General features: G+C 53.9%; 1 protein-coding gene across 1 annotated transcript; it reads left to right on the top strand.

Moving 5' to 3' along the window:
* Positions 1-336: 336 nt before the first annotated feature.
* On the top strand, positions 337-8,115 carry NDUFB10 (NADH:ubiquinone oxidoreductase subunit B10). The gene is made up of 4 exons (XM_075319449.1): positions 337-529; positions 1,084-1,222; positions 5,895-6,037; positions 7,937-8,115. Exons 1-4 carry the CDS (start codon positions 382-384, stop codon positions 8,038-8,040), a joined length of 534 nt encoding a protein of 177 aa, XP_075175564.1. The 5' UTR covers positions 337-381; the 3' UTR covers positions 8,041-8,115.
* Positions 8,116-13,979: the final 5,864 nt, after the last annotated feature.

Below are 13,979 nucleotides of genomic sequence, written 5' to 3'. Positions count from 1 at the left end.
TATGTTCTTTTTACATTTAAGAGCCTTAGAGCTCCCTCTACTGGTAATGAACAACATAGGCATATAGTAATACTAAACCCGAAATCGAGGCATGAAACGCAAGGCAAGTTTTGATTGGTTGCAATCCATCACGTGACTAAAGTGAGCTGCCCTCGGCGCCTGTCACATCATTTTCATCCGATTTATTTAGATATGGCTGTGTGTGGGAAGGTCCAGTCTGGGAGAATCACCTCCTTAAGAATTTTGAAAGAAAACATTTGATGCCACAAGTGTCTTTGTAATGTGAGTGAATTATCGCAAGGGAGGCAGCGCTGGGGTCCTACGTCTTGGGGTCCTGCGGCCGCCATATTCCCTGTCACAGGGGTCGGGGTGACCTGAGAGATGCCGGAATCCGTGGATAGAGATGTGTACCCGGAGCCTCCGCGGCAGACTCCGGTACCGAACCGGCTGTCCATCCTACCCGACCCGGTGCCCCTGCTGGCCGGCCTGTTCACCTTTGTCGTAGACAAGCCGGTCACAGCCTTCCATGGTGAGCAAGGAGGGGACGCTGGGCTGATAACAGCGAGGATAGAAGGGGCAATAGCTGTTATTTTGCACATAGAAACCTGGGACTTATAGTACCACAACCCAACTTCACTTTTTGATTTAAATATCATGGTTTTGTTGTAATGTATCAGTCTGGGTTTATTAGACTGGGTGCAACAGTAACAAACCCTCAGCTGTGAGAAGAATTAAATGGGACAATTTTTTTTTTTTTTTTTTGGGGGGGGGGGGGGGTCTATATAGTGATAGCCTTACCTGTATGCTGGTCATCACTAAGGGTTAATAGGCACTAAGGAGCACACAGCCACTACTGATAAAGGATATATTTTTTTCACAGTAAGTACACCCGCCTCCTCAGGTCTCCATTTAATAAATTGCCTCTTGTATTGTGAGATCTGAGGACAGATCCGCTTTATGTTTTGGCACCATTACAAACATTGCAAAAAAAACCAACAAGTCACGTACAGGCAGAAAAGACAATGACATATCACAGAGGGACGCAAAATTGTGGGTGCAAATGAATCGCTATTTCTGTTACAGATTGGATGGAAAGTCAGCGAGCGAAGAGGAAGATTCACTACTACCACCGGGAGTTCAGACGCATCCCCGACCTCACCCACTGCCTGGAGGAGGACTACATCTGCCACTTTGAGGCTGACCAGCAGTGGCAGAGGGACTAGTGAGTGCGCCCCCCCCCCACACACACACACACAGAGTACAGGGCGGCCGGAGAGGAGCCGATAGGTGCCCCCCAGCACCGAGTACAGGGCGGCTGGAGAGAAGCCGATAGGTGCCCCCCAGCACCGAGTACAGGGCGGCTGGAGAGGAACAGATAGGTTCCCCCCCCCCACTGAGTACAGGGCGGATGGACAGATAGGTGCCCCCCCCCACCGAGGACAGGGCGGATGGACAGATAGGTGCCCCCCCCCCCCCCCCCACTGAGTACAGGGCGGATGGACAGATAGGTGCCCCCCCCACCGAGGACAGGGTGGATGGACAGATAGGTGCCCCCCCCCCACCGAGGACAGGGCGGATGGACAGATAGGTGCCCCCCCCACCGAGGACAGGGCGGATGGACAGATAGGTGCCCCCCCCCACCGAGGACAGGGTGGATGGACAGATAGGTGCCCCCCCCCCCACCGAGGACAGGGTGGATGGACAGATAGGTGCCCCCCCCCCACCGAGGACAGGGTGGATGGACAGATAGGTGCCCCCCCCCCACCGAGGACAGGGTGGATGGACAGATAGGTGCCCCCCCCCCCACCGAGGACAGGGTGGATGGACAGATAGGTGCCCCCCCCCCCACCGAGGACAGGGTGGATGGACAGATAGGTGCCCCCCCCCCACCGAGGACAGGGTGGATGGACAGATAGGTTCCCCCCCCACACCGAGGACAGGGCGCATGGACAGATAGGTGCCCCCCACCGAGGACAGGGCGGATGGACAGATAGGTGCCCCCCCCCCTCCGAGTACAGGGCGCATGGACAGAAAGGTGCCCCCCCCCCCCTCCGAGTACAGGGCGGATGGACAGATAGGTGCCCCCCCCCTCCGAGTACAAGGCGCATGGACAGATAGGTGCCCCCCCCCCCTCCGAGTACAGGGCGCATGGACAGATAGGTTCCCTCCACAGAGGACAGGGCGGATGGACAGATAGGTGCCCCCTCCCCACTGAGTACAGGGCGGATGGACAGATAGGTGCCCCCCCCCCCCACCGAGGACAGGGCGGATGGACAGATAGGTGCCCCCCCCCCCCACTGAGTACAGGGCGGATGGACAGATAGGTGCCCCCCCCACCGAGGACAGGGTGGATGGACAGATAGGTGCCCCCCCCCCCCCACCGAGGACAGGGTGGATGGACAGATAGGTTCCCCCCCCACACCGAGGACAGGGCGCATGGACAGATAGGTGCCCCCCACCGAGGACAGGGTGGATGGACAGATAGGTGCCCCCCCCCTCCGAGTACAGGGCGCATGGACAGATAGGTGCCCCCCCCTCCGAGTACAGGGCGCATGGACAGATAGGTGCCCCCCCCCCTCCGAGTACAGGGCGCATGGACAGATAGGTGCCCCCCCCCCTCCGAGTACAGGGCGGATGGACAGATAGGTGCCCCCCCCCCCCCCCACCAAGGACAGGGCGGATGGACAGATAGGTGCCCCCCCCACCGAGGACAGGGCGGATGGACAGATAGGTGCCCCCCCCCCCACCGAGGACAGGGCGGATGGACAGATAGGTGCCCCCCCCCCCCCACCGAGGACAGGGTGGATGGACAGATAGGTGCCCCCCCCCCCCACCGAGGACAGGGTGGATGGACAGATAGGTGCCCCCCCCCCCACCGAGGACAGGGTGGATGGACAGATAGGTGCCCCCCCCCACCGAGGACAGGGTGGATGGACAGATAGGTTCCCCCCCCCCACACCGAGGACAGGGCGCATGGACAGATAGGTGCCCCACACCGAGGACAGGGCGCATGGACAGATAGGTGCCCCCCCCCTCCGAGTACAGGGCGGATGGACAGATAGGTGCCCCCCCCCCCTCCGAGTACAGGGCGGATGGACAGATAGGTGCCCTTCCCCCTCCGAGTACAGGGCGGATGGACAGATAGGTGCCCCCCCCCCCCCTCCGAGTACAGGGCGCATGGACAGAAAGGTGCCCCCCCCCTCCGAGTACAGGGCGGATGGACAGATAGGTGCCCCCCCCCTCCGAGTACAAGGCGCATGGACAGATAGGTGCCCCCCCCCCCCTCCGAGTACAGGGCGCATGGACAGATAGGTTCCCTCCACAGAGGACAGGGCGGATGGACAGATAGGTGCCCCCCCCCCACTGAGTACAGGGCGGATGGACAGATAGGTGCCCCCCCCCCCACCGAGGACAGGGCGGATGGACAGATAGGTGCCCCCCCCCCCCCCCACTGAGTACAGGGCGGATGGACAGATAGGTGCCCCCCCCACCGAGGACAGGGTGGATGGACAGATAGGTGCCCCCCCCCACCGAGGACAGGGTGGATGGACAGATAGGTTCCCCCCCCCACACCGAGGACAGGGCGCATGGACAGATAGGTGCCCCCCACCGAGGACAGGGTGGATGGACAGATAGGTGCCCCCCCCCTCCGAGTACAGGGCGGATGGACAGATAGGTGCCCCCCCCCTCCGAGTACAGGGCGCATGGACAGATAGGTGCCCCCCCCCCTCCGAGTACAGGGCGCATGGACAGATAGGTGCCCCCCCCCCTCCGAGTACAGGGCGCATGGACAGATAGGTGCCCCCCCCTCCGAGTACAGGGCGCATGGACAGATAGGTGCCCCCCCCTCCGAGTACAGGGCGCATGGCAGATAGGTGCCCCCCCCTCCGAGTACAGGGCGCATGGACAGATAGGTGCCCCCCCCTCCGAGTACAGGGCGGATGGACAGATAGGTGCCCCCCCCCCCCACCAAGGACAGGGCGGATGGACAGATAGGTGCCCCCCCCACCGAGGACAGGGCGGATGGACAGATAGGTGCCCCCCCCACCGAGGACAGGGCGGATGGACAGATAGGTTCCCCCCCCCACACCGAGGACAGGGCACATGGACAGATAGGTGCCCCCCACCGAGGACAGGGTGGATGGACAGATAGGTGCCCCCCCCCCTCCGAGTACAGGGCGGATGGACAGATAGGTGCCCCCCCCCCCTCCGAGTACAGGCGGATGGACAGATAGGTGCCCCCCCCCTCCGAGTACAGGGCGCATGGACAGATAGGTGCCCCCCCCCCTCCGAGTACAGGGCGCATGGACAGATAGGTGCCCCCCCCCTCCGAGTACAGGGCGCATGGACAGATAGGTGCCCCCCCCCTCCGAGTACAGGGCGGATGGACAGATAGGTGCCCCCCCCCCACCAAGTACAGGGCGGATGGACAGATAGGTGCCCCCCCCCCCACCAAGGACAGGGCGGATGGACAGATAGGTGCCCCCCCCCCACCAAGGACAGGGCGGATGGACAGATAGGTGCCCCCCCCCCCACCAAGGACAGGGCGGATGGACAGATAGGTGCCCCCCCCCACCGAGGACAGGGCGGATGGACAGATAGGTGCCCCCCCCCCACAGAGGACAGGGCGGCTTGAGAGGAGTAGATCGGTGCCCCCCACCACCGAGTAAAAAATTGACAGGTGGTGCGGATCTCTAAATCTGCTGCATGTCAGCTCTTTGTGCGGCAGCAAAATCTGCACGTAACGTGCGCAGGTTCTCTGCGAAGAAATCAGCATGAAATATGCAATGTGTGAGTGTTTGGATTAAAATAGTGACCTGTTTGTACGCACCACCCACCCCTGGGGCTCTGTAGGGGAGCAGCACTCGCTCTGTACCCCTGGGACTCTGTAGAGGAGCGGCGTTCGCTCCATATCCCCAGGACTCTGTTAAGGAGTGGCACCCGACTTTTTAGAGGAGGGTCACCTGCTCTGTATCCTGGGACTTTATAGACACACTGCACTCGCTCTATACCCCCTAGACTCTGTAGAGGAGCAGTGCTCGCTCCCTACCTCCAGGACTCTGAAGAGGAGTGGCGCTCTCTCCCCGCACCCCCCTGGACTTTGTAGAGGAGGGGCACTCGCGCCGTACCCTCGGGACTCTGTAGGGAGCGGCACTCGCCCCGTACCCTCGGGACTCTGTAGGGGAGCGGCACTCGCCCCGTACCCTCGGGACTCTGTAGGGGAGCGGCACTCGCTCCGTACCCTCGGACTCTGTAGGGGAGCGGCACTCGCTCCGTACCCTCGGGACTCTGTAGGGGAGCGGCACTCGCTCCGTACCCTCGGGGACTCTGTAGGGGAGCGGCACTCGCTCCGTACCCTCGGGACTCTGTAGGGGAGCGGCACTCGCTCCGTACCCTCGGGACTCTGTAGGGAGCGGCACTCGCTCCGCACCCCCTGGACTTTTTAGAGGAGGGGCACCTGCTTTGTACCCCTGGGACTTTGTAGACACGCTGCACTCGCTCCATACCCCCTGAACTCTTTAGAGGAGCGGCACTCGCTCCGTACCTCCAATACTCTTTAGAAGTTATTGCAAATATCAATATAGGTAATGGCAAGTTTAAAAAAAACCCAGACAATTCCCCTGCGGTATGAGGCAGGAAACCGGCACAAATGTAGTGACAGATTCCATGGGTTAAAGTGGATCTTCATTCATTACATGAATGTCTGGTGTCTTCAGCTTACTCTCTGTGATCATTTCTGATGCAGATTAATGGGATTTTACCATTTTCTGAAACAGTCGCATGTGATAGTTGTCTAGCGTGCAGTGCATTGTGGGTAATGTCATGCCCCTTCATAGACCCCCGTGTCCTCCGCCGTCATTGACCTGTAGTGACTTTCTCCCCTTCTCTTCCAGCCTTGTAGATCAGGAGATCGTGAAGATTATTCGCGGCCCGCGTGTGCAGGCGTGCCGGACAAGAGAGGGGGAGAGCGCCGACCAGAACTGTGCGCCGCTGCTCAATCAGTACGCCGAAGTCTGCAAGGCCTACAAATCCAGATGTAAGCGTCCGCCGGCATCCTCACCCGGCTCCCCCCGTTACCTCTCACAGTCCTGATATCAGCTGCTGATTATTGGAATTTGTCAGCAATTTTCAATCTGAGTTTATAGGGGAATAAATTGGAACATTTCCCAGCGCTCCTGAGGAAGAAAGGAGAAATGTGCATTGTAGTAGCGGTGAGAGACTAGAGTCACAGCCGCCCGCCATCTGCCGCATCAGTAGATCGGGGTATAGTTTCATAAAATAGGGTCCTGATTACTGTTACAGTAACCTATTCAGTGCCCTAGACCACCAGGAACTTGTTCATTAACCCCTTCACAGTCCTAAAGCAACAATCTCACTGAATTCCTTTACTACCAGTGACCTAACCATTAACAGTTTCTTCACCCTAGACCAGCAGGGACTGTATTATTACCCCCTTCTCTCTCCTAGACCACCTCAACCTCACCATGAATCCCTTCTCTAGACTACCAGGGTTCTTTACTATTACCCCTTTCTCTCCCCTAGACCATCAGCGACTTCACCATGATCCCTTCTCTAGACCACCAGGGTTCTTTACTATTACCCCTTTCTCTCCCCTAGACCACCAGTGACCTCATGAATCCTTCTCTCCGTAGACCTCACCATGGATCCCTTCTTTCCCCTAGACCACCAGCGACCTCACCATGTATCCTTCTCTAGACCACCAGGGTTATTTACTATTACCCCCTTCTCTCCTCTAGACTACCAGGGCCTTTATTATTACTCCCTTTTCTCCCCTAAATCACCAGTGACCTCACCATTGAATCCCTTTTCTAGGCCACCAGGGTTCTTTACTATTACTCCCTTCTCTCCCCTAGACACCAGTGACCTCACCATGTATCCCTTCGTTTTCCCTTAGACCACCAGCGACCTCACCATGTATCCCTTCGTTTTCCCCTAGACCACCAGCGACCTCACCATGTATCCCTTCGTTTTCCCCCTAGACCACCAGCGACCTCACCATGTATCCCTTCGTTTTCCCCTAGACCACCAGCGACCTCACCATGTATCCTTCGTTTTCCCCTAGACCACCAGCGACCTCACCGTGTATTCCTTCGTTTTCCCCTGGACCACCAGCGACCTCACCATGTATCCCTTCGTTTTCCCCTGGACCACCAGCGACCTCACCATGTATCCCTTCGTTTTCCCCTGGACCACCAGCGACCTCACCATGTATACCTTCGTTTTCCCCCTGGACCACCAGCGACCTCACCATGTATACCTTCGTTTTCCCCTGGACCACCAGCGACCTCACCATGTATCCCTTCGTTTTCCCCTGGACCACCAGCGACCTCACCATGTATCCCTTCGTTTTCCCCTGGACCGCCAGCGACCTCACCATGTATCCCTTCGTTTTTCCCTAGACCACCAGCGACCTCACCATGTATCCCTTCGTTTTCCCCTAGACCACCAGCGACCTCACCATGTATCCCTTTGTTTTCCCCTAGACCTCCAGCGACCTCACCATGTATCCCTTCGTTTTCCCCTAGACCACCAGCGACCTCACCGTGTATCCCTTTGTTAGACCACGAGGGTTCTTTATTATCTCCCTTCTCTCCCCTAGACCACCAGGGACTTTATACATTCAGATTTAGGATGCATTTGACTAGAGAAATCTTCAGATATGAAGGATCCAATTCATCAGTTTGTGCCACAAAATCTTATATGAATTTGGCCCCAAATACATGGAGGTACATGAGAATAGGCGGCAGAATTGAGAGTGCAGCTCTGGCTGAGATTGAAACTTCCAATAACGTAGGGGCCCGTAGATCGTCAGGCCATATTTGAGGACCCCCCCATGTGGCTTTAAGCACAGTAGCTGTAGCGTCGCTCAGCGTCTTCCATCACTGTCCTGATTGCGGATTCCTTCTTTTTGCAGATGAGGATCTGGGGTATTACTCCAGTGCCAGGAAATGCCTGATGAAGCAGAGACAGAGGATGATGGAGGAGAGGAAGGCGCGGGGGAAGCCCACCCTGGAATAAATCCCCCCTGTACATTTCGTGTTATTTGTTTCTTGTGTTTTAAAATGAAACTAATAAAAGTGAAGAGTAAAATAATGATGTGGATTTCTGCGTCCCCCCTTATACAGAGGTCAGAGTATATACTGCACCCCCATATAGCACCGAATCTACTAGATTCCTGATCACAGTGCCAATTGTAGATTTATAGGGGTGTCTGGGTAATAACCTATTGATCGGGGGGGGGACCCCGCACCATGGGGCACTTTATACCGGTTACAGAAGTAAATGGTGTTGCTAGGGGGGTGGGGAAGCAGAGGACAGCAGTCGGCAGCATGAAAGGTGAATGACTGCAGCGGTGGTCGGGCAGGTGCGAGGGACGCTGTAAGTTCAGGGCCCGAAAGATCACCGTATACCTTTTCCGCCAAATTTCATGTTTTATGACTTTTTGCTTTGCTTCCTGGCACCAGTTCTGTTGTCATAGCGATCACTTCATCTTCAGAATGCTTGCACCCCCATATGTACACCCACATATAGCCCGTCTCTTATGTTCCCCCCCACATGTAGGCTTCACCCCTATATGTAGCATGCACCACCTTATATGTAACCCCCACGTGTAGCCTACATCCCCAATGTACCCGCACTGACATATGTACCCCCACATATAACCTGCACCCCCATAATGTACCCCCTATGTGTAGTCTGCATGTCCCCATGTAGCTTGTACCTCACATGTAGTAGCCTGCACCCCCTAATGTACCCCCCCCCCATGTAGCCTGGACCCCATCATATAACCTCACATGCAGCCTGCCCCACCTCATGTGTATCCCCCATGTAGCTTGCATCCCCATAATGTACTTCTATGTGTAGCCTGCACCCCCACATATAACCTGTACCTCTCTGTGTAGCCTGCACCCACACATATAACCTGTACCTCTCTGTGTAGCTTGTACCCCCACATGTAGCCTGCACCTCCATATGTACCTCTGTTGCCTAGTTACACCTCATCAGTGCCTCTTCAGCTGTTACCTGCCCAGGAAAACATCTTACTTGCACTCTGAATGGCTCCGCCCATAAGTCACATGGTTATGATGACATCACAGGTCCTTCACCTCTTCATTTATCTTCCTTCGGGGCAGGGAGCGGATTGGTGCTCCACTACCCATGTGCACACCATCCCCACAACTAAAGATGGCAGTTTTCATACTTCATCCACGGGAGGTTTCAATTTTTCCACCCCCATCATTGTGAAGCCGCCCCCTGCAAGCTGCCGCCTGAGGCACCCACCCTCAGGTGCCTAGTGGCAAACACAGCCCTTATATGTATATAATGTATCCAGTATATCACAAAATAAGTACACCCCTCACGTTTTTGTAAATGTTATAATTTCCTGGGACAACACTGCAGATCTGTGCAGCTTTTATAACGGGAAATAACTCAGCACACAGCATTTAATGTCTAAATCACTGGCAATAAAAGGGAGTACACCCCCTAAATGGAAAAGGCCAAATTGTGCCCAATTAGCCATTTTCCCACCCCGGTGTCATATGACTCTTTAGTGTTACAGGTCTCAGGTGTGAATGGGGGGGGGGGCAGGGGTGTTACATTCAGGGTGATCTCTCATACTGGTCACTGGAAGCTCAACATGGCTCCTTGTGGCAAAGAATTCTCTGAGGATCTGAAGACAAGAATGGTTACTCTACATAAAGATGGCCGAGGCTATAAGAAGATTGTCACCACCCTGAATTGCAGCACAGTGGCCAAGACCATACAGCGGTATAACAAGACAGAATCCACTCAGAACAGACCTCGCCATGGCCGACCACAGAAGCCGAGTGCACGAGGTCAGCGCCATATCCAGAGGTCGTCTGTTCAGGATAGACTTATGAGGCTTGTCAGTCTTTACAATGTTCCCCATCCTGGGCCCCTTCCAGGTATATGTGTCCTCCATCCTGGTATACATGGCTATCATCTTGGTGTATATGTTCCCCATCCTGGGTCCATCTAGGGATGTTAAGGAGCGCAGGTATCACACACAGGTGTGAGGTCGGGACCTCTCCCTATGACCTCTGCCTTCATTTACATCTTCCCTGGGCTACACCTAGTTTTTCTGTATGCCCGGCCTTCCCTCACCACGGCATGTACATACAGTGCTGAGCAGCAAATATGCAAAAAGCCAAAAAGGAATACAGAACTGCTAGCTCAAACTGCACACACAGCTTTTTGTAATGAAATCCTGCAACTTTACAGGGAATCTGTCACCGGGTTTTTGCTCCTCCATCTGAGAACGGCATAATGTAGAGACCCCAATTCCAGTAATGTGTCACTTACTGGCATTTGATCTTGCAGTTATACAGAGCTCATGAATATGCTGGACTACCTGGCAGCACACCAAGTAGTCCCGTAAGGCTATGTTCACATACTGCATTTTTTACCTGTGTTTTTGGTGCAGAAATTTCTTGAAATTCTTGTAACCTTTCTGCACATTCCCCAGCCAAACCTATGGCAAAAAAAACAAAATTATCTGTGCACACACTGCGTTTTTTTTTTTTCTTTAGAAAATCTACTGAAAGAATTTTCTGAAGAAAAAGAATGAGCAGTCACTTCTTTTCTGCAGTTACCTGCGTTAGTTGCCATAGATAATGGCACAATAATGCAGGGAGGAACCTGCGGTAAAAACGCAGGTGCGCTAATCCTTCACTCAAGAAATTTCTTAAGAAAAATCCTTTTTCTAGTGTGAACATAGGTTCCCTTTAATCACTGATAATTATAAGGCTATCATCAGAAATTTAGCTTGAAACCTAAAAGTGTCCCCCTCTGCAGCTCCGGGGCTGCACTCTAGCAGGTTCCTGTACTTTTTGTGGCCCCCTTTTAAACCAAATTACTTTATAAACTTGTACCTTTTGCTATGTAAATTTTGTAAATCGTCCATGGGGGCGGGCTCTCTGCTGACCATTGCTGTTCCTCCAGCACATTGACGCCGTCCCCCCACGCTCCATTTCATCCATCAGGACGCCGCCCACTGCGCCCGAGGTGCCGCCCACGCCAGGATCGCTGGTGACGTGTATCACAAGCACGAGATTATGGGCGGCGCTGTGATTGCATCGCAAGGGCCCGCCCATAATCTCGTGGACGCGCTTTCCCGCACTGCTTCCAGCATTCTGCGCAAGCGTACGCCGGCCAAATGACCCGAGGTCACTTCCTTCCCATCTTACCATGCAGCAGGGTAAGATGGGAAAGAGGTGACGTCGGGTCATCTGGCCAGCAAGCGCTTGCGCAGAACGCTGGAGGAAGAGGGGAAAGTGCGGTCACGAGGTTATGGGCGGCACTTGCTGATGACACTCACAGCGCCGCCCATAACCTCGTGCCTGCGCAAAACGTCACCAGCGGTCACACGTGCACAGTCCCGCTACAATCGCACAGCGCATGCGCGAGACCCCGGGCGCCCAGGGGCGGCGTCCTGAGATATGAAATTCAGCGTTGGGGGGCGGCGTAAATCTGCTGGAGGAACAGCAACGGTCAGCAGAGAGCCCGCCCCCATGGACGATTTACAAAATTTATATAGCAAAAAGGTACAACTTTATAAAGTATTTAATTTGGTTTAAAAGGGGACCACAAAAAGTACAGGAACATTGCTAGAATGCAGCCCCGGAGCTGCAGAGGGCGACACTTTTAGGTTTATAGCTAAATTTCTGATGACAGGTTCCCTTTAAATCAAAACTACACTCAGCAGCCCAGCAAGTGACATCACTGGAATCGGGGTTTCTGTCTCTACGTTATGCTGCTCTCAGATTAGGTGGAAAAAACCTGGTGACAGATTCCTTTTAAAGGGATTGTCCACTACCATACATGTCCCTTTTCTGGAAACTAACTGCCATAGGTCAGCAGTTTCACAATACTTTGCTTTTGCTGTAACCGGAGCTGCACCTCTGGTCACGATCTCCGGCCTCCTGTGATGTCACACCAGATTCTCCATCACTTCTGAACTCTGGAACTGAGGGAGGTGGAGCTTGTCACAGCGTGGGCAGTCATTGGCACAGTGGGTGGAGCTTGTCAGCGTGGGCAGTCATTGGCACAGTGGGTGGAGCTTGTCAGCGTGGGCAGTCATTGGCACAGTGGGTGGAGCTTGTCAGCGTGGGCAGTCATTGGCACAGTGGGTGGAGCTTGTCACAGCATGAGCAGTCATTGGCACAGTGGGTGGAGCTTGTCACAGCGTGGGCAGTCATTGGCACAGTGGGTGGAGCTTGTCACAGCGTGGGCAGTCATTGGCACAGTGGGTGGAGCTTGTCACAGCGTGGGCAGTCATTGGCACAGTGGGTGGAGCTTGTCACAGCGTGGGCAGTCATTGGCACAGTGGGTGGAGCTTGTCACAGGGGTAGGGCTACATTCAGCAGAGCTCACTCGGTATCTGTAGCCATATACCACTGTATAAAAAGACAACTACTACAGACCTTTCATGATATGGAGACGTGCTGAATTTTTATAATGTATATGGAGAGGGCCATATACACTAGTCGCGAACAATCTGACACAAAAGATCCGACTCTGCAGTGAACGACAGGAGCCGGATCACCAGTGTGAGCCAATAAATTCTCTAAACGTCTCTTTTCGCCCCTGAAACCCCGTGCACCCACAGCTAAACCCCGCCCACTCAACAATCTAATGGGTCTCTTGTAAGTGGGTGGGGCTTAGCCATGGGTGGGCGGGGTTTTGGTGCCCTTACTATAATCTTAAATATGTGTTCACCTGGGTTGAACACATTTAATAAGGAGCTGAGAACGAGCTGAAAGATCCGTCTCTTTTTGGTGAGCGGAGCCCATGGGAACCGGATCACCAAAAAGAGCCGGACTGCCCATCACTGGAATACATCCTCTCACCTTACTCTGCTATTTATATTTTCTTCTATTTAGTCTGTGACACAGACACCATATTCCTTCAAGATGCTTTTTGCAAATGTTCAGTTATTTGTAGTAATTTAATCAGGCTTCATCTTTTTTAGCAGTTGTCTTTGGTGTATGGCATTGCCTGTAAGGCCGCTTTCACACATCCGGGTTTTGCTGTCAGGCACAATCCGGCGAAATGCGGATAAAACGGATCCGGCGCCAGATCCGTTTTATTCCCTATTGACGTGTATTAGCGCTGGATTTGCCGGATGCCCTTGTGGTGCATGTCCGAAATTTCTTCGGCCAGCTCCCGGAAAGGACGCAGCATGCAACTGTTTTTGTCTCCGACAAAAAAAAAACACAAAACAAAAAAAACAGACTACGCCGGATCCAGCATGTTTATACAATGGAAGCTTATGGGTGCTGGACCAGTTGTAATCCAGCATATGACGGATCAGTTTTTTTTTTTTAACTGAGCATTCTCAGTATCACAACGGATCTGTCAAAAAAAAAAAATGGAAGGAACACATGGAAAAAAAAACCTGATGTGATGGATTTTTCCGCCAGATGCGTCGCATCAGTTTTTTTTTTTGCCGGATTGCGCCTGATGGCAAAAAAACGGATGTGTGAAAGTAGCCTAAGCAGTTTTCTTAATACTAAGGCTATGTGCGCACGTAGCGTTCTGTCCTTGTAGAAATTTCCACAGCGATTTGAACAGCACACGTGCGCTTCAAATTGCTGCAGAAAGTCCGTAATGGAAAAAAAAAAAAGAAGGGAATTTTGTTACTTACCGTAAATTCCTTTTCTTCTAGCTCCTATTGGGAGACCCAGACGATTGGGTGTATAGCTACTGCCTCCGGAGGCCACACAAAGCATTACACTAAAAAGTGTAAGGCCCCTCCCCTTCTGGCTATACACCCCCAGTGGGATCACTGGCTCACCAGTTTTAGTGCAAAAGCAAGAAGGAGGAAAGCCAATAACTTGGTTAAACAAATTCACTCCGAAGTAACGTCGGAGAACTGAAAAACCGTTCAACATGAACAACATGTGTACCCGAAAAAAACCAAAAATCCCGAAGGA

The sequence above is a fragment of the Anomaloglossus baeobatrachus genome, chromosome 7, assembly GCF_048569485.1.
Source record: "Anomaloglossus baeobatrachus isolate aAnoBae1 chromosome 7, aAnoBae1.hap1, whole genome shotgun sequence".
Classification (NCBI taxonomy): domain Eukaryota; kingdom Metazoa; phylum Chordata; class Amphibia; order Anura; family Aromobatidae; genus Anomaloglossus; species Anomaloglossus baeobatrachus.
The sequence above is the reverse complement of the archived record's forward strand: the minus strand, read 5'-3'. Positions and strand labels throughout refer to the sequence as shown.